General features: G+C 35.9%; 1 protein-coding gene across 1 annotated transcript; it reads left to right on the forward strand.

Annotated features, from left to right (window-relative positions):
• LOC134752380 (NADP-dependent malic enzyme) lies at positions 1–27,929 on the forward strand. Its single transcript, XM_063688090.1, has 12 exons — positions 1–171; positions 5,851–6,025; positions 9,916–10,074; positions 11,651–11,832; positions 11,989–12,169; positions 12,404–12,532; positions 14,621–14,803; positions 18,811–19,033; positions 21,042–21,184; positions 22,014–22,184; positions 22,556–22,679; positions 24,933–27,929. Exons 1-12 carry the CDS (start codon positions 143–145, stop codon positions 25,091–25,093), a joined length of 1,860 nt encoding a protein of 619 aa, XP_063544160.1. The 5' UTR covers positions 1–142; the 3' UTR covers positions 25,094–27,929.
• The last annotated feature ends 40 nt before the right edge of the window (positions 27,930–27,969 follow it).

Genomic DNA, 27,969 nt, shown 5'->3' on the forward strand with positions numbered 1-27,969 from the left:
CACTATAATCAGTCATCACATCACTGCCATTAAACGCATGGAGGGCGTTTCAATTATACTAAAAAATAGTGCTTAAAAGACTGGAAGACATCGTTAATTTTCATTGGGCTCTCAAAATTGTAGATGAAGCAATAATTTCGCCATGTTTTCCACACTCCCAAGATCATTGTTGTAAGTATATTTTAATTTGGAGTTTACATAACTTGACAGTTATATTTATTGAATTTATGAATGAAAATGTCACAAACGAAATGATACATTTATTGGTCTTTTAGGTGAGTTGTTTTTTGGCTTTTGTATCTTAGCAAGCTTAAAATGCAGTGACCACAGAGGGTAATAACTTTTGTCTAGTAGGAGTCGATTTTATACACAGTTCTAAATTACAATTCCCTTCAGCTATCGAGACACTCGTATTTATAAACGACTCTGAGGCACTTGTTTTAGTGTTGTTCTCCGAGACCGTTGCTGAAAAGAGTGCAGTTAAAGCTTCAAAACTATGAACTTAAGAGTATTCACTTAGTTGCAGTTTTCTGTTATTTTGTTTGATACATTTCAATCAATATCAATATTTCAATACATTGAAAACCACCGTGTAACCCTGTTTTTAGGGTTCCGTACCCAAAGGGTAAAAACGGGACCCTATTACTAAGACTCCGCTGTCCGTCTGTCTGTCTATAAAATTTTCACAGATGACGTATTTCTGCTGCCGCTATAACAACAAATAATAAAAAGTACGGAAACCTCGGTGGGCGAATCTGACTCGTACTTGGCCGGTTTTTTTAAATTTAAAATAACATTGTTGCTTTTAGGTGTGGTATAATAATTTTTAACAGATGTTTGTCCAATTTCTTTAGGCCATTTTCCACCAGTAATTTGTTAAGAGTCCGTTATTGATTCTAGTTGCAAAAATGTAAAATTGATAGATTTCATATCTGAAATTGTACACCTTTTGATACGAAATAGAAATAACAAGTACTGGTTTCTATTAGCACATCTTCTCACCTTGCCATTTTACACATCAAATTTTTTGAAAACAGACTCACTAAATCAGTAATTATTATTTTATTTTCTGATGGATGTTTAGGTTAACGCGCGTAAAGCACTGATCTTGTCGCTCTTATTTGTAAATTTCGTAAAGTTTGGACGGATAAAATTGGTAATTTTGTATTACACATATGCACATATCCTGTACTCTACCTTTTACAGACTACATTTTTATTATTATGAATTTGAACTCTTTGAAGTAGTGTAAATGAAAGTTAGACAAAATCAATTTTCTCCAGAAATTACTTCAAAACAAGTGACAATTTCTCAGAAAATTTGACTTAATTTCAACGTAATTTTGATACTTAAACAATCTACATTTGCTGAAACTGTTCTTATACATCAATTTGTATAATTTACCACCATAACTTTTTGATGAATTTTTAAAAACTGCCCCTTTTCTTCATATATTGCCGATGACGCATACTCACGACCTCATTGTATAATTTCAACGACTAAATACCACATAGTTTCAGCACAAAATGTGAACCAGTCAAGCATAACACTACATCTAATACTCGTTCATGATAACTACATATCTTTATGATTACTGGATACAGGCCATATCAGTTGCCATAACTGCCTGCCTGCTTATTAAATAATAATAATAAATCTGTCAATTTTACATTTTTGCTCCAAAATCGTTACCGGGCTCTTAAGCAATGTTTACATACAAGTTAAACACCACTTGATAGATTAGAATGTGAATAAAGTTGTAGTACAGCCCCACTTCTGGTGGAAAAGCATACTTAGCCTTATTCTGGGTACAGTTATTGAAAAGTTCAAGCTACTAATTTAAATAGGGTGTGTGCTATTATTTGCGACATTGATAGAAATTTATTAAGATAAATTAATCAAATTTGTAAATGACTAATCAGAGTGGTGGAGACAGATGGAGGAGGCTTATACCCTTGGGGACCACTAACGTGGGATAAAGCTAAATAATATGCCAGGGACCATCTCCGGATGTATCATATTCTGCGCTCGGGGATGGTATCTGCCATGTGTATCCCTTGCTTTTAGAATAATTTGTCTTAAAGGGCCTCTGTGCTGTTGGGTTCAGCCCCACGCATGCCTCCCAAAGGTCCGGGACCCCATGGTCCCGAGATATGGTAAGACAGACAAATAATAATCAGATTGGTCAGGACAACTATTACAGGAGAGAAAAATGTAATATGATCTTTAGATATTTTTAATGACGAAAAGGCTTTTAAATTAATATTACATGTTGCTAGATTCTATTGTTGGCTATTTGTGTAACTAGGTAATGGTTAATGAACCAACAATATAAAAATGCACAAATGTGCCATAAGGTCCATTCCCCTACGTGAAGACCTATTGTTTGTAAAATCAAAATTCCTACATTAATTCTCTTGAGTTTCATAATACACATAAAAAGTGACCAAATTACCAAATCCAAAAAACTCGACTGGTGACATAGTATTAATAACTAATGCAAACTTATATTAGAAAACCAAATGAGTATTAATGATGATTGGCAAATATTACTGCCAGTGGCTACTGTTTATTATTAGCTAGTCTCAAACTTATTGTGCTGGCAACGATTCATTGTGCTTTAAAATATCTATAGTAGGTATCTATGAAACTGACATTTTTAAACTGTGTGCTCTGTTTACCTAAGATATTAAAATAACAAGGTTTACTATAAAATTTGTTATTCTGATAAGAAATCTAATTAATAATAATGACACTTTTCAGGGTTCCGTACCCAAAAGGTAGAAACCGGACCCTATTACTAAGACTCGGCTGTCCGTCTGTCTGTCTGTCGCCAGGCGGTATCTCATGAACCGTGACAGCTAGACAGTTGAAATTTTCACAGATGATGTATTTCTGTTGCCGCTATAACAAATTCTAAAAACAGGATAAAATAAACATTTAAGTGGGGCTCCCATGCAACAAACGTGATTTTTTTGCCGTGTTTTTTTTGCGTAATGGTACGGAACCCTTCGTGCGCGCCGCACTCCACTTGGCCGGTTTTTATAATAGATTATTCTTTGACTTAGTAGGGTGTGTATTTTGTAAATAAACAAGATAGCATGACACAGAACGGGTCTTAGTTAAATATTTTTTTTGTTTGTGCTTGTAGTTTTTTTTTGTAGTAATATGTAATAGTAAGAGGTTGTTGGAGATGATTTTTGTTACTATTAAGGATAATCATAGAATAGTATGTTTAAAGAATAGATAGGATTATGTACATCTATTTATAATCATATTTTGTAAACAAAATCTTCAAGATTTCTATACAGATTCTTAAAGATTTAATTTGTTTTTTTTTTTGAGTTTAAAGATTTGATTTGAAGATTTGATAACAAATATTGTAGGCAATTTTATGTCTAGTCTATAGTAACTGTCTGGTCTATGTCAAATATTATTCAGAACTAAAATTATATAGAATCTAATTTTGTCATTACTTTGGCTCATGTTTAGTTTGCATAATAATGTTTATCCATACCGAAAGGGCTCATCATGCTGCAAAAATATACTGTACTGTACTAAACGCTCCTTTATAAATACATTTAGGTAGGTATAGTGTGCTAAAATGGTTAGTTACGTAAATAAAGCACACTGTAGTAGTTATTTACAATTGCTAGTTGCAGGATATAGTCATTAGTGGAAAACATACGTCCAGGTCTTGTTAAGTAACAGGATCAGACTAACTTTGTTTGGGCCATGATAATGTTAATGAGGTAGGTGGACGTTTTCTAAAATAAATATTGAAAACCTGATTCTTTCAAATCTGGACATTCTTGGGCTCATTTGATTCCACTTTGATTCTACTCAGAATCGACAGCATTCTCCATCCTGCCCACATCCTGCCATTACAAAATATGTCCCAAAATATCCATTCCATTAAGTCACGTTTTAGTGTTAAAAAAAAGAAACATTTGTATGTGCGTGACGTAGTGGAATGTACAATTTTCATACAAATTTTTGGGCCATTTTTATCATCGGGATTGAACATGCTAGTCATAATCATAATCATTTATTGCAACCATGGTATTACAAGGTGTTGGTTCTTTTTTTTTTAGACAGTACAGACATAGACCCTACAAGGGCGTGGCAACATTTTTAAAACTTTAATTACCTAATCTAAAACTAAGTTGCACACAAACGAATGCAGTGATTCTGAGTTGAAAGAACCCTAAAACACCAGATCATCTATGTATGCTAGATCGAAAATCGCATGCGTGCATGCGAATTGTTGCAAGGTCAGTAGAGCCCTTTACAGTGAGTGACGTTTATAAACTGATCCACGTCATCCACGGTAATTATGAGAATGCTAAGTTGGCTCGAGCGCAACAACGTAAACAATTCGCCAACGAAAAATTTGGCGCGCATTAATTTGAGGAACGCCTTCAAACCGCGACATCTCGCCACGAAACGTTACTACCACCTCTTACCTAGTCACCTGTGGTGTGGAAAACTTTACACTAATATACGCTTGCCCTTTTTTAGGGTTCCGTAGTCCACTAGGAACCCTTATAGTGCATATAGTTTCGCCATATCCGTCTGTCTGTCTGTCCGACGCTTTGCTCCGTGATCCATAGTGCTATCCCCGCTAGTTCCCGGTTTCGAATCATGGCAAGGACATAATATTTGTGTTTATCACGTTCGTAGCCTGGAACCCATAATATTATGTAGTACAAGCTTTGCTTTGGGGCTAGGTCGATCTGTGTAGGATTTCCCCGAATATGAAAAATAAAATAAAATAGAAACTCGGTAGTCGGTAATTATTTTAAGAACAAGCCAATCATGTTATAATTCATCTGTTTGATGAACTTCACAGAGCCACTAGTGTAATGTTGATTTGGTATGAGCGCAATACTTTAAAAACGTTACTTTTTTGGGAGACTATACGAATTACTAGTTGTAGTGGTCCGACTAAAGCCGCCAGTAAAGGCTATCAATAAATTACGGTTTTTCCTTCACGCCAAGACAGTTCAAGCCTATGAGAAAATGCTACAGTTTGAACAAGCTGACATCCGTAAGACTGACGCGCTTCGGGAGCGCTAGACTGTGTTACTTTGTTATATAATAAATATTTTTAGATGTACCAAAACTACCAAATTTATTGCCTATGTCAGTATCATCTGTATTGTTACAGAATAAATAACAGCATTACGTACATAATTCTCAATTGCTCGAAACAGTCGTGAACTGAGACCGCCCGAGCAAATGGGTGAAGTACTTTGTTTTCCTTAAAATTAAATGCACATGACTTACAAGAGCAATTTATTAATAGTCAGCAAACTCACAAGCGGTATTGAACCTTTAAGTCTAAGGAGAGGCTTCGCCTCCTTATGCGTGTTCTACCGCTTGTATAATGGGCTGTGCTCTGAAGAATTGTTTGACATGATGCCAACGGCCGCTTTCTATCACCGCACCGCTCGCCATCGGCAGGGTGTTGCCATCAGGCGGGCCGTATGCTTGATTGCCACCGACGTGGTATAAAAAAAAAGTTGTAATGTTGACATGACTTACACGAGCAATTTATTAATAGTTGCATCAGTTGCATGTAAAACTTAATGGAAAAGATTCGCTTATTTATTGAGAAGAGGAATGAAATGAAATGCATTTTACGATTATGATCACAACTTTGCTGCTCACTTATTATGTACATTATTGTACATACTTCAATAGGTTCAGGACATTCTGAGCTCTAAATAGCTATGTATATTGACATAAAGGTGATACACTATCTATAACAGGATTGTCGATGTTATTATGCCAAGCACTAACCACATGATGTTTATGCCAGAACTTACTGTATATTATTTGTTGCAGATACAACACAACCTCAAGTGTTCCTAACAGATTGCTTGCACTAGCCCTAGCGAAATGCCCTGCCATCGGCGACTGCTACTCCCCGACCCGGGCACATCACGAGGTCACCGGGGACATATTGTGCCCCAACATGGTTCGAGGAATAGATCATCTAAAAGACCCTCGTCTTAACAAGGTGAAAGCTCCAAACTATACCAACTAACTACCTTTACCTTTTTCTAATACTGACAAAGTCGTTTGACCGGCTTAAACGACTTTGTCAGTAGAAAAAGGCGCCAAATTCAAATTTTCTATGGGACAATAATCCTTCGCGTTCGCGCCTACATTTTTTTCAATTGCTGCTTTTTTCTACAGACGGAAACGGCTTGACAGACTATAATCTACTAGCTGTTGCCCGCGACTTCGTACGCGTGGATTTGTATGTTGGTGGTTATATATTTTACATGAGCATAGAACATTATGCAGCAAAAGATATCAGTTGGGACGGTTAATCATTTGTTAATAATTATACAACGCATGAAATTTGTCTTTCACAAAGTACGAAGTTTCAAGCCCCTAACCGAAAAAATTGTTCTCGATATAAACTCTCTCAACACTTAGATTTTCAAGTCCACTATTTAAAAAAAAAACCGGCCTGGTGCGAGTCGGACTCGCGCACCGAGGGTTTCGTACTTTTTAGTATTTGTTTTATAGCGGCAACAGAAATACATCATCTGTGAAAATTTCAACTGTCTAGCTATCACGGTTCATGAGATACAGCCTGGTGACAGATAGACAGACGGACAACGGAGTCTTAGTAATAGGGTCCCGTTTTTACCCTTTGGGTACGGAACCCTAAAAATGTTCGCTACATGCAAGCTTTATTAATACAAACTTTTCAAACACGGTGCAATCAGTTATCGCCTATTTTAATATAATACCCTTTTACCAAGATTCATGTTCCAAGCTTAAACGAAAACTTGTACTACATATAAACTTACATCCCCTTTTGAACCCCCTTAGGGTTTGAATTATTAAGAACGTTGAAATAACTTTTTTTCGTAATATTTTGCAATGCCTTTTTAAGAAGTTTCAAAGCATTTGTAATGGAATAAAACTATGAAACTATGAAATCATTTGTAATGGATTCAAACTTTCAACCCCTTTTTAACCCTTTTAGGGGATGAATATTTAAAAACGCTGAAATTACTTTTCTTGTATTCTAATAATATGCCTTTATACAAAGATTCAAGTCCCGCACTCAAAGAAATGTTTGATCTCCATACAAACTTTCAACCCCCTTTTCACCACCTTGCGGGATGAATTTTCAAAAACACTAATATCAGTTTTCTACTCTTTTAACGTTATACCTTTTTACGAAGTTTCTCATTCCAAGCTTAAAATAAAATTTGAACCCTATACAAACTTTCAACCCCTTTAAGGGTAAATTTTTAAAATCGCTGAAATTACTTTTCTTCTATGCTAATAATATACCTTTATACAAAGATTCAAGTCCCGCACTCAATAAAATGTTTGATCTCCATACAAACTTTCATCCCCTTTTTAACTCCTGTAGGGGTGAAATTTCCAAAAACGTCGAAATCTAGTTTTTGTAAGCGGCTATTATGCCTTTCTAAGAAGTTTTAAAGCATTTGTATTAGTTTCGAAATTCCAATCCCTTTTTAACCCTTTTAGGGGATGAATTTTTAAAAACGCTGAAATTACTTTCCTTATATTCTAATAAGGGATGAATTTTGAAAAACCCCTTCTTAGTGGGTACTAACGTTATAAAAACTACCTATTGTGAAAAATTCAGCTCTCTAGGTGCAACGGTTTGGGCTGGGCGTTGATTTAAGTGAGTCAGTCAGTCAGGACTTTTATGTTTATATATATAGATAATGGCTCCTCTACACGATGGCCCAACGTAGGCCAAACTAAGGGACGCAGCTACGCGGTGGAATGATGTAGAAAAAAGCAGCTATTTTAGAAAATGTAGGCCTAAACCAGGAAGCTGAGACTATAAGGGTGGTATACTGGTATAGGTAGAAATAGTTGTGATAGACCGCTATAAAAGTTTAAAACATTACCCTAATTAAGGTTTTTCTTTGTAAATGAGTAACTTTTTAAAATCGGTTGGTAATAAAAACTTACGATTTATAGGGCTGCTATTTATTGGGCTGGGCGTTGATTTAAGTGAGTCAGTCAGTCAGAACTTTTATGTTTATATATATATAGATAATGGCTCCTCTACACGATGGTCCAACGAAGGCCAAACTAAGGGACGCAGCTATGCGGTGGAATGATGTAGAAAAAAGCAGCTATTTTAGAAAAATGTAGGCCTAAACCAGGAAGCTGAGACTATAAGGGTGGTATACTGGTATAGGTAGAAATGGGTGTGATAGACCGCTATAAAAGTTTAAAACATTACCCTAATTAAGGTTTTTCTTTGTTAATGAGTAACTTTTTAAAATCGGTTGGTAATAAAAACTTACGATTTATCACGTCATAACAAAAGTCATGAATCATGATCACATCATGATATAGGTATGCCACTTGATGTAGAAGATACCACTAGTGACTAGATCTATGATAGGTTCTTATAATTCAACACGAGACAATGAATGCAAATGAAATGTAAAACCGTATCTACCAGTCTATCCCATCCCTATGTGCCCTTACATTCGTATACCTAAGTATGTTACGTTACATCGTAGTCCAGGGTGTCTGAGGACGTGAACTTAGTTCTACCTTTAGTATAGATAAGGCAGGTGTTTAGAAGGATTATATGGATTTTGCCCTTTTTTGACTTCATGTTCATTCACTGTTTTCATGCATTTTACGTCTAAAGTTTGATATACTTATTAGAATGTTTTTCAGAGAATTGCATATTGTGTTGTTTCGTTGGTTTTAACTTAATGAAGTCCGTCTTAAAGTAAAACGCGTCCTGACCTTGGTTTTAATAGTCCTTAACTTCATAATTGACTATTTAGGCGGAACTAGAGAATGCTTAAAATTGACACATTCTAGTTTGGATTCATTATTATCAGGATTGACATTTTAATAACTACAAAAATTTTACTTTAGCGCTGCAATTGCAATGCAATTTAAGTAATGCAGTTTCAAGAGAAAATATGCGTGTGGTAGATATATGAAATGAACTATATCGCGACTTTTATGTATCGAAAATAGGTTTCGTTGTACGTACATACTTATTTGGCCACTTGATTATAAACCCATTTCTTTTTATATAATTTAAGGATTTTGGCATTAATAATCCGACATGAATATATTTTGTTATAGAAAAAAATTGCCTGAAATATATTTGTTTATTACGTGCAATACTTTGGCATATTTCTTATTGGAATCTTTTTAGTCCGTGCTTGGCCGGCGGGCTTGATTTTGGGTGGGTTAGTTAGTTGGTTAGTAGTAGGAATAGGCAGTAGGAATAGGCAGACCTAAACTTAGTAGACTATATACACAAAGTGGAGACTTCCATAGGACTACAATTTTTTGCGTGACTAAAGTCCCGGAAACGTAATAAGTAAATAATATTGTTATAAATAGGGTAAAAAAATGGGCATTCCTCTTTTTTCCAATGCAATGAATAGGCGGAAAAAATATTTTTTTGTAACTTTCTATAAATATATTACTTAAATCTAAATACAAAAATATATATCGTCAATATCGTCTAAATCGGAATCATATTCAAAACTTTTATTATTTTCTTTTAGATATACTTATTACTATTTTTTTTTCCATATTTTCAATCATATGTCGGTTTCTTTTGACGCTTTTAAACTCCACATGTTAGTTGAAAACGATCTTTCAACATCCACAGACATTAATATCATTATAATGGTCCCGTTTTTTTTAAAATCCGGTCCGGGAAGTCCAAAAAAAAAGTTAATACAAGGAAGTCTCCACTTCATGACTTTGTTCTAATAAGTTTAGGTAATAACTCTGCCTATTCCGATCACTGGTACGTACCATTCCTAATAATTGGAGTTTTGAGTATACAATTTTGTTAAACATTTAAACGGTCAACGTAGGTAATTTAAGACTAGATATATTTTTGCTTTCTTCTAGGGCCTCGCCTTCACACTAGAAGAACGGCAATATCTTGGCATCCATGGCCTCTTAGCTGCCAAGTTCAAATCGCAAGAAGAACAACTGGATATCTGCAGGATTTCTATAGACAGATACGAAGACAATTTGAACAAATACCTCTACCTCGTCGAGTTACAGGTGACTAAGAGTGATCAAGGTACCATTACTTTATCAATTGGTTTTTAAGGATATGGCCATGGTGGCAGGAGAGAGCTAACAGTTGTGTGGTTGTTATAATAAACAACGGTGTGGGTACAATGCAACGTAGTCCATGGTATGCTTATGACACTCATGGGACGATTAATTTTCTATTGAGTTACGTTATTTATTAACGAATTGCGTTTTTTTTGGTACAGTCACCTGCAATAATATGTTACACAACGAAGGCCGCAAAAATATCTCACACGATCTCTTAATATACCTGTGGCTTAATGTATAATTAATGGTTTATTTCACCATTTTTAGACTAAGTATTACCTTTTTTTTTGACGGATTGGGAATGCACTTACGCACGGTGTGTGCCGCTCCTTTTCCCTCTCTTGGCGAGAGGGGGGGAGAGTTTGGCCCTACCCACTAAACCCACTCCGGCGTTTCACCCTCTTTGCCGTTCGTGAGGGCGCACTGGAATCTATAACATTCAACCACGGCGCCTTCCGGCAGCCCCGGCTTATCGCCAGGGCACCCTCACAATGGAGGGGGGATCAGAAACGCTTGGTCCCCCCCCCCCCCAACGTACAATGCGGGTTCGGCACTCGCCCTAGGGCTCGAGTATTACCTACCTAGAATGTTTATCATAGGACGAATAACTTATGTAAATGATATGCGACACCGTGCTGAGAGAATTTATTTTTTACTAGCTTTTGCCCGCGACTTTGTCTGCATGGACTTAGTAACCGCAGCTAGAGTAAGAATAGCGCCTGGATAAAGTCTAATGGCAATCATTCAATTTGAGCATATATGCTTAATCGCTTGCACAAATTATCAGGCAATTCATTAATTATCTCAATTCCACCCCGCTTTTGACCCTCTTAAGGGATGATTTTCGTGATAAAAACTATCCTATGTCCTTCTCCGGGATTCAAACTATGTCTATGCCAAATTTCAACTAAATCGGTTCAGCGGTTTAAGCGTGAAGAGGTAACACACAGACAGACAGACAGACTTTCGTTCACGTAGGTACCTATATTTGACGTCGTTTACCATAAAAAATAATAAATGCACGAATACATAAAACAGTAGATAGGTATATATTGCGGTGGAGGAAAAAAAAATATTGCTCACTTAGACATTTACTTTATTAACAGTTAACCAATAACATTATCGTCAATCTGCCTACTGAAATATATGGTATAATATGGTAAAGGGAACCCACAACCAATTACAGTATTTAATCGATGTTTATGGTAATAGCTACATAATACAGCATTTATTGACAATGGTGTATTTACGATTTATCTACCAACTGCTCGTCAACTATAATAACTAGACACGAATAGGGATAGTTAGAAATGTAATTGACCACGAAAAACATTTTGCATAGTTTCGGTGTCAATTGAAAAATCAAAAATTATGTTATCTATTGTGAAGTTTGTTTTACATTTTGATAATAATTTTTAAGCACTCATTGGAATTCATATCGATTGGACATAAAAAAGATGTTAATATTGTTTGCCCGGCTAGAAACCCCTTACACAGTGGTTTTAAAATATTACAGGACAGGAATGAGAAGCTTTTCTTCAGGCTTCTCTCGGAGAACGTTGAGAAATACCTGCCGATTGTCTATACACCGACCGTGGGTTTAGCTTGCCAGAGGTTTGGCCTCATCTACAGAAGACCTAGAGGTCTGTTTATTACAATCAACGATAAAGGACATATTTTCAACATCCTTAAAAACTGGTAAGTGAACTAACGTTACTTAATGAAACAAAACATTATTCTAGTGCACTGTTCTACTCCTAAGGGTAACAAGGACCACAATATCTTAGTCTTAGTATTATGTTATAAGTAAGCAAATGATAAGGTTACATATAAATTAATTCCTAATTATTTTAGGCCAGAACCAGACGTAAGAGCCATTGTATTCACTGACGGTGAAAGAATCTTAGGTCTCGGTGACCTTGGAGCCTACGGCATGGGCATTCCTGTGGGCAAGCTGTCACTTTACACAGCCCTAGCGGGCATTAAACCTCATCAGTGCTTGCCTATCACGTTGGACGTTGGAACTAACAACCAGGTACCTATTTGCAGTATTTTTAGGATATTCGTACGCACTGATCTAGGTACAATTGATTGATCCCTTTTATGAGGTGACGATAATTGAAACATTTAGTAGTCTGTGACAGACCTTTGCTTCCGTCGTGTATATATCCTTTGACAAATGCGATCTATATATCTTCAGAGACTAAGACAGACTGAATACTACAGAAACAGAAGTTTTGAACCAGTTATTTATAAATTGTTTTTGTAGGACCTCCTAGAAGACCCTCTTTACATCGGTCTGAGGCAGAAACGTGTACGTGGCCAGGAGTATGACGATTTTATCGACGAATTCATGGAAGCCTGTGTCCAGAGATACGGACAAAATACTTTGCTGCAGGTGAGTAATAGCTAAATTCGATCACTGTGAACAAAAGCGATATAGAAGCACAAATGTATAGATTATTTGGCGACCATATCGCTAAATACGAATACTGATAAATAAATAAAAATACACGCTACTTGTGTATAATAATTCGAGGCATTAAGCCCGCCTTTTGTACCTTCATGTATTGTGCAATAAAGCTTAAATAAATAAATAATAATAATAGACAATAACGGTCTTGGTTCTATTATGGTGAGATTGTTGTCTTAATAAAAAATAAAAAAAGTCATAAAGGCATAAAATGATTTAAAGATGTTGAGACATACATTTGGAATAAATCGGAATTATTATTCTATCGAACCGAATTCGTCCAATCGTGTAGGTATTGAATTCAGCTACGGTCTTGGAATACAATTAATATTATAACATTCGAATACGCAAGGTAGATTAGTCATAGTCACGTAGCAGGTCGCAGTCGCAGTTACGCCAGGTGTCCGTGCCATTTCCCTAACAAATTTCTAAAGTATGTATAGTCCCATCCGGAAGAAACGAAAGTATGAAATTTGGCAAGCTTACGAGTCGGATTATAGCATAATACTTTACTGGCACTGTACTCGTAAGGTGCAGGTGCAGACAAAGTCTACTGATTTATTGGTTAGGCTGTTTATCTGGTCACGTGCACGGATTTACTCCATGGTCTTTTAAATTGATTTATCCTTAGACGAGTTCCGATACATGTCATGTGGAGTTTGTGCAAACATTACTGGACCGTATCTAATATTTTAACCAAATAAAGCGTGCTAGATGGTCTGACTAACGTAATAAAGAATGACGTACTGCAAAGGATGTTACATAAACGTTCATTCACGCTATGACAGATGGTAATGACCTTGTAAAAGAATTTAAACTTTACGCTATTGATTCAGAGCATGTTTTCAAACAATAATGAAAGATAAACTGATATGACTTTGCAGGTGATTTGTGTACATAACAACGTGCAGATTCGATCGTTGCGATAATGATAAGAGTGATATATATGTTATCCGAATAAGTACACTAACTTGACAGAGCCGATTGTAATATGTACTTGTTAATCTGTAAGATAAGTTATGCATAGTTATAGTACATTGTGCACCGAGGGGGGTAACTGAAATATTGTACGAGAGTCTATATAAGTAAGTAAGTCTATAAAAGACTCGAGTAAGTAATAATATTCTTACCCCCGGAGTTACACACAATGTTTTTCATCACACTTGCGAAGAAAAGACTAAATTTTAAGTGAAATAATTCTTAAATGCGGTGACATATTTCAAACATTCGTCCGCCATATTGTCATTCTTTGCCAGGTTAGACATCAAAAGCAGTGAAGGCACATACCTACTTATCCGGCATTAAGGCACTAAGGCACCCGGCATTAGTTGCCAAACTATTAATTCTAGTAGGTACCTATTTCTATTTTTTTAAGCTACCGAAATCCGATTAATTAGTTGACCGGTTAAATATGTGCCTATGTTTTTATTAAGAGAGATCTAGATTTCCAAGATTAGCGGTTTATTCAGATTTCTGTTTTTATGTAGATGATTTTGATATGTGTGTCTTCCTTACCATACAATCGCGATCCCTCCTGTGGCGTCGTTGGTGGTATTTCAAAGATAGTCGATAAATTAATTATCTTATGAAATATATGCGCGGACACGACTTAAATATGCTCGATCGATGTTCCATCAAATGCAAATTGATATCAAATACTAAAAAATATGTAACTATGTTCTAAGTGGTTTATTCTTTGAATTACTTAGAGTTTGGGTTTGGAAAAATAAGATTTCTAGGAATAATAAGCTCGCTAAATAGTTTAGTTAATCGTATGGCTCTTACACCGAAAGTAGGTTTCGATGCGACGGTTAGAACACTGGACATCATTTAATAAAGTCGCAAATCACGAGTAGCAAACATACGCATACGCCAGCTAGATTAATACGAAAGGCCTTGTCCAGTGTTATCAGTTAACACCTGTAAAATTTTAACTTGTATAACATTATTAAATGAAGTCCTGTAAAACGCTTTGGTACGGTACCGTATACTAAAGCAACGAATGTATTTCAGTTTGAAGACTTCGCCCTTCTGAACGCAGGGCGCTTGCTAGAGAAGTACCGCAACAAGTACTGCACGTTCAACGACGACATCCAAGGCACGGCCAGCGTGGCTGTTGCGGGTCTTATGGCCGCCGTGCGCATCACCAAGCGGAAACTCAGCGAGAACATATATATGTTCCTTGGCGCAGGTTCTGTAAGTTAAAAGAAATGTTATTTAGAAAGAAGTGACCATGACCTCGTTTACCCAAGGCTAAGATGTGTCTGTCTTTTGCAGCCGATGATCGTACCCCTACGTCTGGTCACGATTGCAATTGTCCTAATTCCTGAGTTTATCCAATCTTGAAAGCCTTCCAATTGCATCACTACATCCCTTACTTAAGAGTCCCCAGCAAGCTCGGCCGAATTTCACCTTCCCATACAAACGGAGTTTCGTTCTCATTTTAAAACTACGTATTGGATTCTAATGAAACTTTGCACATACAATGACATGAGGTGTATACTGTAATTATTTATATAGCTCCAATTAAAAAACAATTGAAATGAGCAAAAACAAGTTTTGTATGAAAAACTTAAATTCGCTATATTTTTTTAACTGTGGTATCTGAAGCTACATAAACTAATTACAGGACTATATACTTAGGTATCCTTTTGTAAGTACAAAGTTTTAGAGCAATCTAGCTACTCGTTTTAAAATGAGAGCGTAACTACGGTTGTATGGAGAACCGAGGTTGCTGGGGACTCTTAAGTACACGCAAACAATGATGCGTTGAACAGTACGAATTCTTGAATGCTTGTGGACGCACCAGAACAAGTGCACATTCACTCTCCTCATGTTTTTCAGTACTGTCGCTATATGAACTTTTAATTTGCAACCAACTTAATTCTTCTATAACTCTATACAGTCTATACTATATGTGAAGCGTAAAAGGGTTAGTTATGTATCGCCCAGTATAAATTCATGTTTATAACAACAGTTTTGAGGCACGTAAGTTAAATCAAACAGAGTTCCAAAGAATTCACGTTTAAGTGATAATAGTACCAAGGTCACGGACGCGGGAAAGTCAATACTTCCGTCGTCTGTAAAATAGTACAGAAATAAATTGACGGTGCCGGTGTATTTAGTATTGGAGTAGCATGATCGTTATACTCTTACCCATCTGTTAAGCTTGTACAAGATGTATTTTTCGTATAAAAATAATCCGAAATAATACTTCATCCAAAAATGCGGATAAATATCCGCATTTTCGGATGAAGTACTTATATACAAACTTTTATTAACATTGAAAATGTTTATCAGATCCTTTTCGTGGGAGAGTGTAATTCGGCTATATTTCTAAAAGTTATAAAGATAGACGAAATGCAGTGGTATTAAAAGATGCAGGAGCTTGCGGAGCATCGTAGGGTACTTACGTAATTTTCGAAAATCGGTCCGTAACTTTTTTGGAAAAATGAAAATCGTGAAAAAAAAACCGACAATTTTTTTGTTTTTTCGGTAAGTAAATTATTCTGAAAACAAAAGCTGATATCGAAATAATGAAAAAAATGCTTCCGAGGCGATAGATTATCTATCGTTTGGAAAAATAAATTTTGGTATCAGTTGAAAACCGTGGGCTGGGCGGGGTGCCTATCATTGAATATCAGATTAGTTACCCCGGAAAGTGAGATTCGGCTATATTTCCGAAAGTTATAAAGATACACGAAAGGCAGTGGTGTCAAAAGATGCAGCAGCTTATCGATATGTAATTTTTTTTAAATATCGAAATGGTGGGAAAAAACGTCAAAATTTTCCGTACTTTAAGTCGAGTCGAGTCTAGGGTCTAAAGTCAGGGGTTTAAGGTCTAGGGTCCAGGGTCTAGGGTCCATGGTCTAGGATGCAGGGTCTAGGGTTCAGGGTTTAGGATCTACGGTCTATTAGGGCTAGGGTCTATAAAATAAAATTGAAAAATAAATGCAACTCCGATTTCAATGGAACTGAACTAGATACTAACAAAGATAGATATAACTCCGTAATAGATGGATACAGTCTAAGGAAAAAACGTGCCTCGAAAATCACGAAAATATGATTCTCGATCAGATGGCGCCACTAGTTTTGGCCTACTCTCGTATAGAGGGCGTTGACGGTTTCGTTTGTTATTTATAATTTTAACGCATATCAGTGAAAGAACATGGGTCAAAATCATATAAAAATAATTAATGCATATAAAAAAAATCATTTATCTATATTTAAATACATTTTAACGTATTTTTATAAATCTTTATTTTTAGTTTTAAAGTATGTCGATAGATGGCAGTGAATTTACAGTGTTTACAATATTTACTATGACAGTACCGCTCTATCTTATTATATCCTCTTTGATACTAAGTACTTTTTAGTTTTGATGTTCATTTTCAATGTCATCCGATAGTTGCGAGAAGTGCGAAATCTGTAAAATTTTTACAGTACGATCATGAGTCATGCTTTGCAAAAAGGAGTTGACAACAGTAGTTTATGTGACTGCTACATAATGTCTAATTTTGTACAGTTATATACACTGCTTTATCTACATCAATATCATAAGCTTCAACACAACAAAGTAATTTTATACTTACAGACAAATTAAACGTCAAATGGCGGTAATGCAAACTTTTTCGCGCATGTCACGCATCCGTTGTTTTTTTTTTAATTCAGATACAAACTAGAGTTTGGGGCCGACTGCCATGTCGTTCGACATCAAGTAATATGCGAAATTTGTCAAAATTGTCTGCAACTGACACTTCATTTTGAATAAAACGTCATCTCAACTGATATTAGAATAGATAGAGGCCAAATCAAATTTCTTTGTTTCTCAGAGATGTTCTAAATTTGAATGTAATTAAGGTATCGGTTATCGATAACGTAAAGTTAAAATTACGATGCACCCACAGATACAGGTTTGTTAATATAGGCCGTAGCTTATTGTTTCTGAATATATTATAGGGAGGTTATGATATTTATGTAGATAAAATGTATTTTCTCAAACATGCTATGTAATATTGATATTACGTTCTTTATATTAGGCTGGGAAGTATCACGACTCCGGCGCGGCTAGACGAGGGGCCTGTAATGAAATTTCATACAAAGTTGCAGGCCTAGGCCGGGAAGTGGCTCTTTTTTAATTTCCATTTCACATATATTTGAGACACAGCATCATGGCATTCAGCCAAAAAAAAAAATATAACCAATATTTGCTTATGGTTCGGAATGACATTCTGCCAATACCCCTTAAAAAAAAACAATAAACGATTATTAATATATTTTGCAGTTTTATTTGTATCAAATTTACAAAAAATATATAAATAAAACATTATTAACAAATTCCAATAATATTTAATTACAAATTTACCTACAAATACAGATTTAAAATATAGTTGGTCAAACCAGTTTGTCAGTAAATAAGAACAAAAAAACTATACTCATCCTTTTCTTTTGGGTGCTAGTACCAGTGTAAGACAAAGATAGTATGATTATCTCTGTCTATGTTTGAAATGAGACAGTCCTTTGACAAACATATTTCATTTAAATATTAGCGGTAAAAATGTCTACTCAAACACGCGTTGGTGGTTTTTTAATCGTTTTGGAGGTAAAGTTGAACATTTTTCATTGTGTATCTGTAATTATATTTTATTGAATTTATTGTGCGTTGTTTATTGTGTTATTTAATATGAGTTCCGACGAAAATATTAAATGAATACCTGTTAATTATACTCCATGTTTAAGGCAACGATGTATGTGAAGCATAATATCAACATAAAAAACGATGTAATCTTAGTTATGTGGCTAAAACTACAGTCAGAAGGATACAAGGCGAAAAATCAAAGATACATAAATATACCTTTGAACATTTGTGTAATAAATTGATTAACTACATGTGTAAAATATACGACACGTGTGATAAAGATAGGTACAAGTGGTAGTTATATTTTGTGCCTAGTTTACTTTTAGTTTCTTTAGAATTAAAACTTTGATTTCGTGGAGATTTCTTTATTTATTTCATTGCATGTTTGAGAAAAGCACTATACATACATCGGCGTGAAAAGGGGTTGTCGGCCTCATAACTATCCGGCCTCACTACGTTCGGCCGTATATATGCATTCGGCCGGCAACTCCTTACTTCCCGGCCTCTGTAGTAATGTACTATTTTGAACTAGCACAATAATAAACTGCCTACTCTTTGCACACAGGCCGCTAACGGCATCGCAAGCTTGACCGTCGCCGCGATGATGCAAGAAGGCCTGACGGAGCAGCAGGCGCGCGACCGCGTGTACATGTTCGACATCGACGGGCTACTGTCCACTAAGCGAGAGGGCGGAGTGCCGCCTCACGCGACCGCGTTTGGCAAGAATATCGAGCCCGAGAAGGATTTCGCGGCCGCTATCGCTAAGATCAAACCTAGCTGTCTTATCGGTGTGTATCATCAATTAATACAAATGTAAAAGGGAATGACGGAGCAGCAAGCCGCGGCTGTGATGTCGTCAGGTGTCTTGATAGTTGGTATGTATAATAGAATCAGTAGGGCTCGTGGAATTCACGGGACTGTCTACAAAACGCAACGGACGCGGGCTGCCTTTTATTTGGAAAGTTGGGGAAAATACTATACCTAGTCGGCTCATAAGTTCTGTCACTGGCCTTTAAAATTTAAATTTGGAACTCCTAAAACAAAAACCGTTCTGCATTTGAATTTCGAATCTTTATTAAATATTTGAGTAGTATAATTTTGCAATTTTCTGTTTTCTTCAACATGGAGTGGACGCTTAAAGATAGCCGTACCGCAATAATTGCACTATATCGTTGTGGTCACTCGCCGACTAAAATGTTTAAGCTACTTGAAAATTTAAAATTCTCTAAGATTTGTGTATCGTACCATAGAAAGATACAGTGAGGTCTCTAGTTTAAATGACAAGAAAAGAAGCGGTCGTCCGCGTACAGCTAGGACTCCAGCGGTTGTACAAGCAATTAGGGCACGCATTGCCAGAAATCCCGCTAGGAAACAAAAAGTTATGGCCCTCCAGATGGGTTTGAGCAAAAACACGGTGAAAAGAGTGCTTAATCAAGACCTGAGACTTCGTGCTTATAAACGAAAAACTGGCCATCTTCTCAATGGTCGGCTTAAAGCTTTAAGGCTTAAAAGATCTAAAGCTTTATTGAAGAAGTACGCTAAAAATAAGCACCGTTGTATACTGTTTTCGGACGAGAAAATTTTTGACATAGAAGAAAACTGTAATAAACAAAATGATAGAGTGTACGCTCGCAATAGTAAAGAAGCGTCTAATAGCATTCCCCGTATTCAAAGAGGTCATCACCCTTCATCTGTGATGGTTTGGCTGGGAGTTTCTTATGCGGGCGTCACTAGTATGCATTTTTGTGAGAAAGGAGTAAAAACTAGTGCCAAAGTGTACCAAGACACGGTGTTGACTAATATTGTGAAACCACTATCCCATACGATGTTTCTAAACCAGCATTGGGTTTTCCAGCAGGACTCTGCTCCAGCCCATAAGGCAAAGTCTACACAAGCCTGGCTCGCCTCCAATAAAATCGACTTTATACGGCATGAAGATTGGCCCTCCTCTAGCCCAGATCTTAATCCTTTAGACTATAAAATATGGCAGTATTTAGAGGAAAAGGTGTGCTCAAAACCTCATGCAAATCTAGACTCGCTGAAAAAATCTCTTGCTACGGCAGTGGCCAATATCGACATGAAAGTGGTGCGTGAATCCATTGACGACTGGCCACGAAGACTTCAAGCCTGTGTAGATAATTATGGCGGTAATTTTGAATAAATGTTATACATTTAGATTCTCTAGTTTATAAGCTTTCAAACGCTGTACAAATTATATGGAATAAACTTAAACTTTTGATTTTATTTGATACTATGTATATGACAGAACTTATGAGCCGACTAGTTACATCCACATCCATCCAATATTAGCTACACCCACATAATTTTACAATAGTGCTGGCAAATAGTGAGAAAATAGCGGAATAATCTAGTTTGCATTCTGGTGAGGTAGGTTGGGAAATGGATTTTTCCACTACCTATTATCTCGGTTTTATACAGTTAAATAAATGTCATAATGTAAAACATACAAAGGAATAATAAGGCAGTGTAAAATATTGTTGCCACAAAATTTTCAGCTGAAGAGGACGGTGCCGTTATCATTGAAGTACAGACATTTTATTTTAATACCTTTTATTTCATACCATACACGTGTAAGACATCTTTGTTAAGAAGTAGAGCGTGGCTAATAGACTCGGCGATGTCGTACATTGATGTGTAAATTCAGAACAACGCTTTCGTTTGTTGTCATCCTAGTAGTCAGTCAAACTTGACCACTTACCTTGAATAATCAGAATACCTAAGGGTGTAGATGTCAGTAAATTAGATAAATTTAATACGCGTGTATAACCTTTTCAGGTTGCTCGACGGTGGGCGGGGCGTTCACGACGGAGATTCTAAAACAGATGGCGAAGAACACCGACAGGCCCGTCATATTCGCGCTGTCCAACCCCACGAGCAAAGCGGAGTGCACCGCGCAAGCGGCTTATGACAATACTGATGTGAGAACTTTTTTTACTAGCCAAAATAGGAAATAATAATAATACAATAATATTAATTCAGCCTTTATACGTCTCTCCTCATCCCGTCCCGTCCCGTTCCTCATGCGCGTGAGGGTATAGGCTATAGTCCCCACGCTGGCCCAATGCGGGTTGGGCTACCGAAAAGCTAGTAGTAAATATCAAATTTTATCCCGTACATAAGTTCTGAAAAACTCGTTGGTACGAGCCAGGATTTTAACCAGCGACCTCCGCTCTGGATCCACCGCTTAAAAATAATAAAATAAGAATTAAATAGGAATAAGCGTACCTATAAGCTGCTTTCTTCTTTTCCAATGTATCTTAGGATAAACCGTGTTTAGAATAGGATTAAGTACATATGTCGTTTTTGAATAAATACCTATATCAAATAAGATTGTCAATGGTAGAGTATGCAGAAAGTATTATGTTTCAAGCTGTTCGAAACGGGTAAGGACTGGATTTATTTTATTTTCTTCAAATATATTTTTGAATTTTTACAAGCAGTATGGATTGTCCTCGAGACCTACATTCGAGGGCAGCGTTATAGAAATGTTTGCCACAATTCATACAGTTCAGGTTGGTTTACCATTACCAAGATGACAGAAACCAGTATCTCTGTAGGTAATAAACTGTGTTAAGGGGCCCACCTATTACCAGTCCTCCGGACGATATCAGCCTGTCAGGTAGAACAAAAATTTGTCAGTTCCGAACAACTGACAGGTCGATATCGTCCGGCGTACTGTTAATGGGTGGGCCCCTTTATACTCTCATATCAGCACAGGGAATAAATCTTGCTAATATATCGTTGCAGGGTAAATGCGTGTTCGCGTCCGGCTCGCCGTTCCCTCCAGTGAAGTTCGGCAACAAGGAGTACCTCCCGGGGCAGGGCAACAACTCGTACATCTTCCCGGGCGTCGCGCTCGGTGTCATCGCCACACAGACGCACCACATCCCCGAGGCTATGTTCCTCACCGCTGCCAGGGTATGTACACACACTTGTTAAATTGCATCACCAAATTATTAATTAATTCATCATAATATGGGGTGGATCCGCGCCCTCCTGCCCCCCGGGTTGGGTTTAGAATTTGACCATGCGACCCCCCCCCCCCCATGCCACAAAAAGATAACTAGAATTTGACCAAGCCCCCCTCCCCTGACTAGAAAGCTGGATCCGCCCTTGTGGGCATGTAAATATAAATGAATTCATTTATCAGAACATTGATCTTACTTGCTTACTTACTCTGCTGTGGCGCGACGACCCTAAGTGATCTAGTGTGTTAAATACTTTTCCCGATAAAACTTGGATAAAGTAATATTATTGTAGTAATTAATATTTTTTTAATTGCATTTCAGACTCTGGCTAACTTTGTTAGTGAGGAGGATTTGAGCCTTGGACGTATTTATCCGCCGTTATCCCAAGTGAAAGAAGTATCTCTTCAGATCGCAATCGAAGTCTCCAAGATGGCTTACGATGAAGGTACGTGAAATGTCTTCCATTATAAATATGCCCCAAATAAAAATAAATGGTCACAGGGGTGACTCTTTATTTTCTGTTAAAAATCGTACAGCGAATATACGTATACAATATACATGTATACGCTGTTGTTATCATATATACGGATCATATATACATGTACAGTCAAACAATTTAATGTCCCACCCATTTTGTAGTTTGTCATAGTGACAAGAGTATGAGGTCTCTAGCGACTTTCATATTGATTGTCACTGTGACAAGGTACGAAATGGATCGGAAATTAAATTTTTTGACTACCAATGTAAGCGCGTGTGGATACAAGTATTAGTCTAAACTTCTAAAGTATTAACACTTAAATGTTAGATTTATTCTGTTTGCCTGAAATTGATAGGTGAGAGTTGGTTTAATGGTACCAATTTGTTACATAAACGTGGATATTTTTTTAAATAAAGGTAGTTAGAAACGCGTGTGATTGTGTATATAAAATTAACATTAAAATTGTGTCCATGAAGCGTTTTGCATGTGTTTGTCTAATTGAGGTTAAAAATAAATACCAAACTTAAATATTTATTGCCAGACACCAAAATTATCGTACTGATATAATTTATAAATACTTTTTTTTAATAACCCATATGAAAATATAAGCATATATGACTATGAAAAATCTGCCTTTATGGGCTGCACTACAGTTTTTACGGTTCCGTACCCAAAGGGTAAAAACGGGACCCTATTACAGAGACTCCACTGTCCGTCTGTCTGTCTGTCTGTCACTATGAACCGTGATAGCTAGACAGTTGATATTTTCACAGATGATGTATTTCAGTTGCCGCTATAACAAAAAATATTTTTTTGGCGTTTTTTGTGTAATAGTACGGAACCCTTCGTGCGCGAGTCCGACTCGCACTTGGCCGGTTTTTTTCTTTGTAATAACTATTTTAAAACATTTTTGTTACTTATTATAAAATGTGTTTTAGCCGTTTTTCCCAGTGTGTGAAGATATTTTTTATTGGATGTAATGGTTTGTTTTGTTTTTTTTTGTTAGTTGGTAACTTGTTCCAATTCTTGTAATTTTTGTAATTTTTTTGTTAGTAGATCCAAAGAGGATATAATAAGATAGAGCGGTACTGTCATGGTAAATTTTGTAACCACTGTAAATTCACTGCCATCTATCGACATACTTTAAAACTAAAAATGAAGATTTATAAAAATACGTTCAAATGTATTTAAATATGGATAAATGATTTTTTTATTTGCATTCATTATTTTTATATGATTTTGACCCAAGTTCTTCCACTGATATGCGTTAAAATTATAAATAACAAACGAAACCGTCGACGCCCTCTATACGAGAGTAGGCCAAAACTAGTGGCGCCATCTGATCGAGAATCAAATTTTCGTGATTTTCGAGGCACGTTTTTTCCTTAGACTGTATCCATCTATTACGGAGTTATATCTATCTTTGGTAGATCGTAGTGTAACATGGGTCCAACTTCTTTGTCCAATATCATTGCGTCTAACTCTCACATTAAGCAAAATGTGAGACTCAATACACATTGGACAAAGAAATTGTATAGGTGGAATACCATCCTTTAACTCCTTGATATTGTAGGTTAGATCAGTCGAAAGTGTTGTCATAATAAAATTATAGCAATTGCGTAGATAATGGTTTACATTAATATTAGGCGCCATTAATTTATTACGTAAGACGATTTTTGCCAGTTTTTGACTCCCTCTCCTATGTAAGAAAAAATAAGAATAGGCTGACCCTCTCCCCCTATATTACTATTATTAATTACGTAAGAATCTGAAGTAAAAAATGAATACACGTTTGGTTTGTTTTGGTGATTATTAAAAAAAAATTTTTTTTTGGAACGTTTATTTCTACCTACAAAGGTACTGGAGCCCGTTTATTAGCTAACTCTGCGCCGTGTTTGATAGCATAGTGTGGAAGTATCATTTCAAACGTCATAATTTCATAGAAATTTGATCTTCGATCTTACGTAAGAACTATGAAAACCCCCTCCCTCCCCTTTGTAAGAAAAAATAAGATATGTTCGACCCCCCCCCCCCCCTTAAATCGTCGTACGTAATAAATAAATAGCGCCTTATTTATATCTGTAGGTAACTTTATTACAAATTTTAGTATTTGTTAGTGGTATATTTAGGTACATACTTTTTTTAATCTTAAAGCAAAACAAATCTTTTATTAAATAACATACTTCGATTTTTCTCTACATATCTCTCATTACGTTACAGGTTTAGCGTCATTGTATCCAGAACCAAAAGACCTCTCCAAACATGTCGAAAGCCAAATCTACGATTTTAACTACGAGAGTTCCATGCCGGAAGTATGGCAGTGGAAACCCGAAGAAACGTTCAACGTGCGACCTATCCAGCCCGTTCCCAAAAACATCTAAACACGGTAAACTTGTTCAAAGCTGGCCGGTTTACTTGTCATCTCTAACGCATTTCTCTCACTTTTCAGTAACATATTTTGCATGAGCATTAAGTGTAATAATAAGTCAATAGCAAATCAATAATGCAAATGCGGTACGTATCCAATGACTTACATGAAAAGTATTACCCATTTACTAATTTAAAAAAAGTACCCAGTACAAGTAACCTTTATATGTAAGTATTTATTTTCAAGTAGTAAACTAGTTGTTCCTATGTATACTAGCACTTACAGAAGTTTGTAGTATTAGGAAACAAAGTTCAAATAAGTGTATTTATAATTGTATCGTGATGCCTATCTTAGGTACGTATTCCAACTAGCGCGCTGCTAATTAAGTTATTAATCCGAGTTAATTTATTCCAAGGAAATATGTTCTATAATGGTCCGTTTTGTGTCTCACTGTGCATTAGTTACGATCCTATCGAAGTAGACGCTTTCCTCTGACTGAACAAAAAATAAATAAAGATAGATAGGTATGCCTAACGCTGCTCAAACATTGTAGGAACTCTTCTCTTACCGTCGTTTAATGTTGTCGTTATCGACATGATAATTTTGACCATAATTGAACTAAAGGTGTTTTTAATCGCGGTAACCTTACTTTTCGGTATAGATACCGCGAAGGGCGCTGTTATAGTACATTGTGCAGGGGGGGGGGGGGGGGGAGCGAGGTCTATAATTAAACACTAGCGAAATAGTTATGGAATCCGGTGACATTTCAAACATTTGTCCGCCATATTGTCATTTCTAGACAGGTTAGGCATCGAAGGCACAGGCCTTCGGTATTTAGTCACGATTGAAAATTGTGTAAAAATATTTTAAACGGCTATTAAATCCATGAAATTAAATTATTTTAAACATAAACAAAAATATCAAATTATGAACGTCAGTATTTAAAAAGTAAAACTTCCTTATACCTTGACTTTAAACGAAGTATTTTAGTTATTTACGATACAAGTGCGGAAAAGAGGAAATTCGAAACGAGTGGCGATAAATTAAAACACGACCGCAGGGAGTGTTTTAAATCGACACGAGTATGCATATGGCACTTTAAACTTTCGACATATGCACGAAAAGTGCTCGTTACGCACTTGTGCGAGAAAGTAGCACCATATGTACTGTAAAAGTATGTTACAAATCAAACACAACAAACTTAAACAGATATATAGTTGAATCACATTTGTATTAACGCGCTAGATGGAAATCGTACCAGCTTCGATTACACATAATATTATAAAACAATACATAGTATTTCAAAAGTTACTTAGTATTTCATGTTCATAGTTGAAATCGGATGTAGAATTTATTCTTGTTTTATTTTAGACTAAATGGAATGTTATTGAATATTTATTAAGTACCTATTAACTATCATGTTTGTAAAACAACATTATTTGAATGTGTGTAATTGTATACATTTTACGACTATGTATTGATTATGTGACATATTACGTAATTATTTCATCGTTAAAATACATTTCATTCTGATGATTGTTGTGAGCCTTATGAAACAATAGGTAATACATAGTAAATATGACCTTAAAAAGAAAACTCTAGTCACTGCAGCATAAAAAGTGTGAAACAATGCAGGTCGTCATGTGTTTAATGCATTTTCTTCTTTTTGTTAAAAAGTTCGTCATCGAAAGGAAGTATTAATGTTCCCTTATTCAGTGCTATATCTAAAGGTAACGACGACATAAATTACAGTTTTATTAGCATATATCACAAAGTATTAATTCGTAAATGTCATCATCAAGGTCTCATTTAATAGAAAACGTAATGCCTGTCTTGTATTCATGCATAGGTAAGATGATAATGATTAGGTATTATCAAACCTAAGAATAAATATAGCTATTACCGAAATGTCATCAAAAATGTTTACAATTTTACCTATGTTACATTTGTGTTGACCCACTACCCAAATGGTATTTCCCGGTGTTGCCATCAAAACACATAATCGTGAATGTAAAATTTAGTTTTTGTTTAACGTTTTCTGTCTGGTGGGACCTATATTAAACACTAATGAAATAATGCACTGAATTGTCTCCACTACTCGAACGCGTTGTTATTATTTATTATTTTATACATCTTTACCTACTTATATTTAATTTACCTATTTATTTATTTCTTCGGCAATTTAATGATTAAGATTTACCATTTAAGTATCAGGTATCCAAAGTGTTTGCCTTACTGAAAATCAGTGTAACAAGTATGTATATCAAATTGCATAATAATTATGTAATGTGATACAAATACACCTTTACCCTAAAGCAAACACACAAGTGGTCTCAATATTATGATTATAACAAACAAAGTATTTAAATATTAAACTTTCATACATATGTTAGGCAAGGAATATCATCATAATAGTCATCTACTAAGTTAGCCTCATTTTTTCTACTTCCACACTTGCTATTTAGTTTTCATGAACGTATTCGGGTAGTGCTGGAACCTAATTGCTACGTACGAAAATACATTATAACATTTATAACTATAGTTATACACGTAATGTATATGTAGAGTAAATCAATATTAGTTTTAAAAATTACGAATCTGATTTCGTTTAGTATTATTTTTTATGTTCAGTATTTGACAACAGTGAGACTTGTTCTTCGCAGGGCGAAACATTTACCTCTTTAAACGTATTTGTAAGTATTACAATGTCATAATTTATTTTTAATTAGGTTCGTATCTGTCGATACAAAGTGATATGTTGCTGTGACGATGTATGGTAAAATTATTTAACTGTACGACTTTGTAAAATTTGTTTTGCATCGACGACGGTTTGCATGTAATTGACATCAGGGAATTAAAATCAAAAAATAGTTCATAGACGGAGTGAAG

The sequence above is a fragment of the Cydia strobilella genome, chromosome 2 (assembly GCF_947568885.1).
Source record: "Cydia strobilella chromosome 2, ilCydStro3.1, whole genome shotgun sequence".
NCBI lineage: Eukaryota > Metazoa > Arthropoda > Insecta > Lepidoptera > Tortricidae > Cydia > Cydia strobilella.

Excerpts from the sequence above, each read along its gene's own strand:
- LOC134752380 (XM_063688090.1), top strand. The coding sequence starts at position 143 with ATGTTTTCCACACTCCCAAGATCATTGTT. Across the intron at positions 11,833-11,988 it reads TTCAACATCCTTAAAAACTG|GCCAGAACCAGACGTAAGAG; the intron begins GTAAGTGAACTA and ends TAATTATTTTAG. Across the intron at positions 19,034-21,041 it reads CAAACCTAGCTGTCTTATCG|GTTGCTCGACGGTGGGCGGG; the intron begins GTGTGTATCATC and ends TAACCTTTTCAG.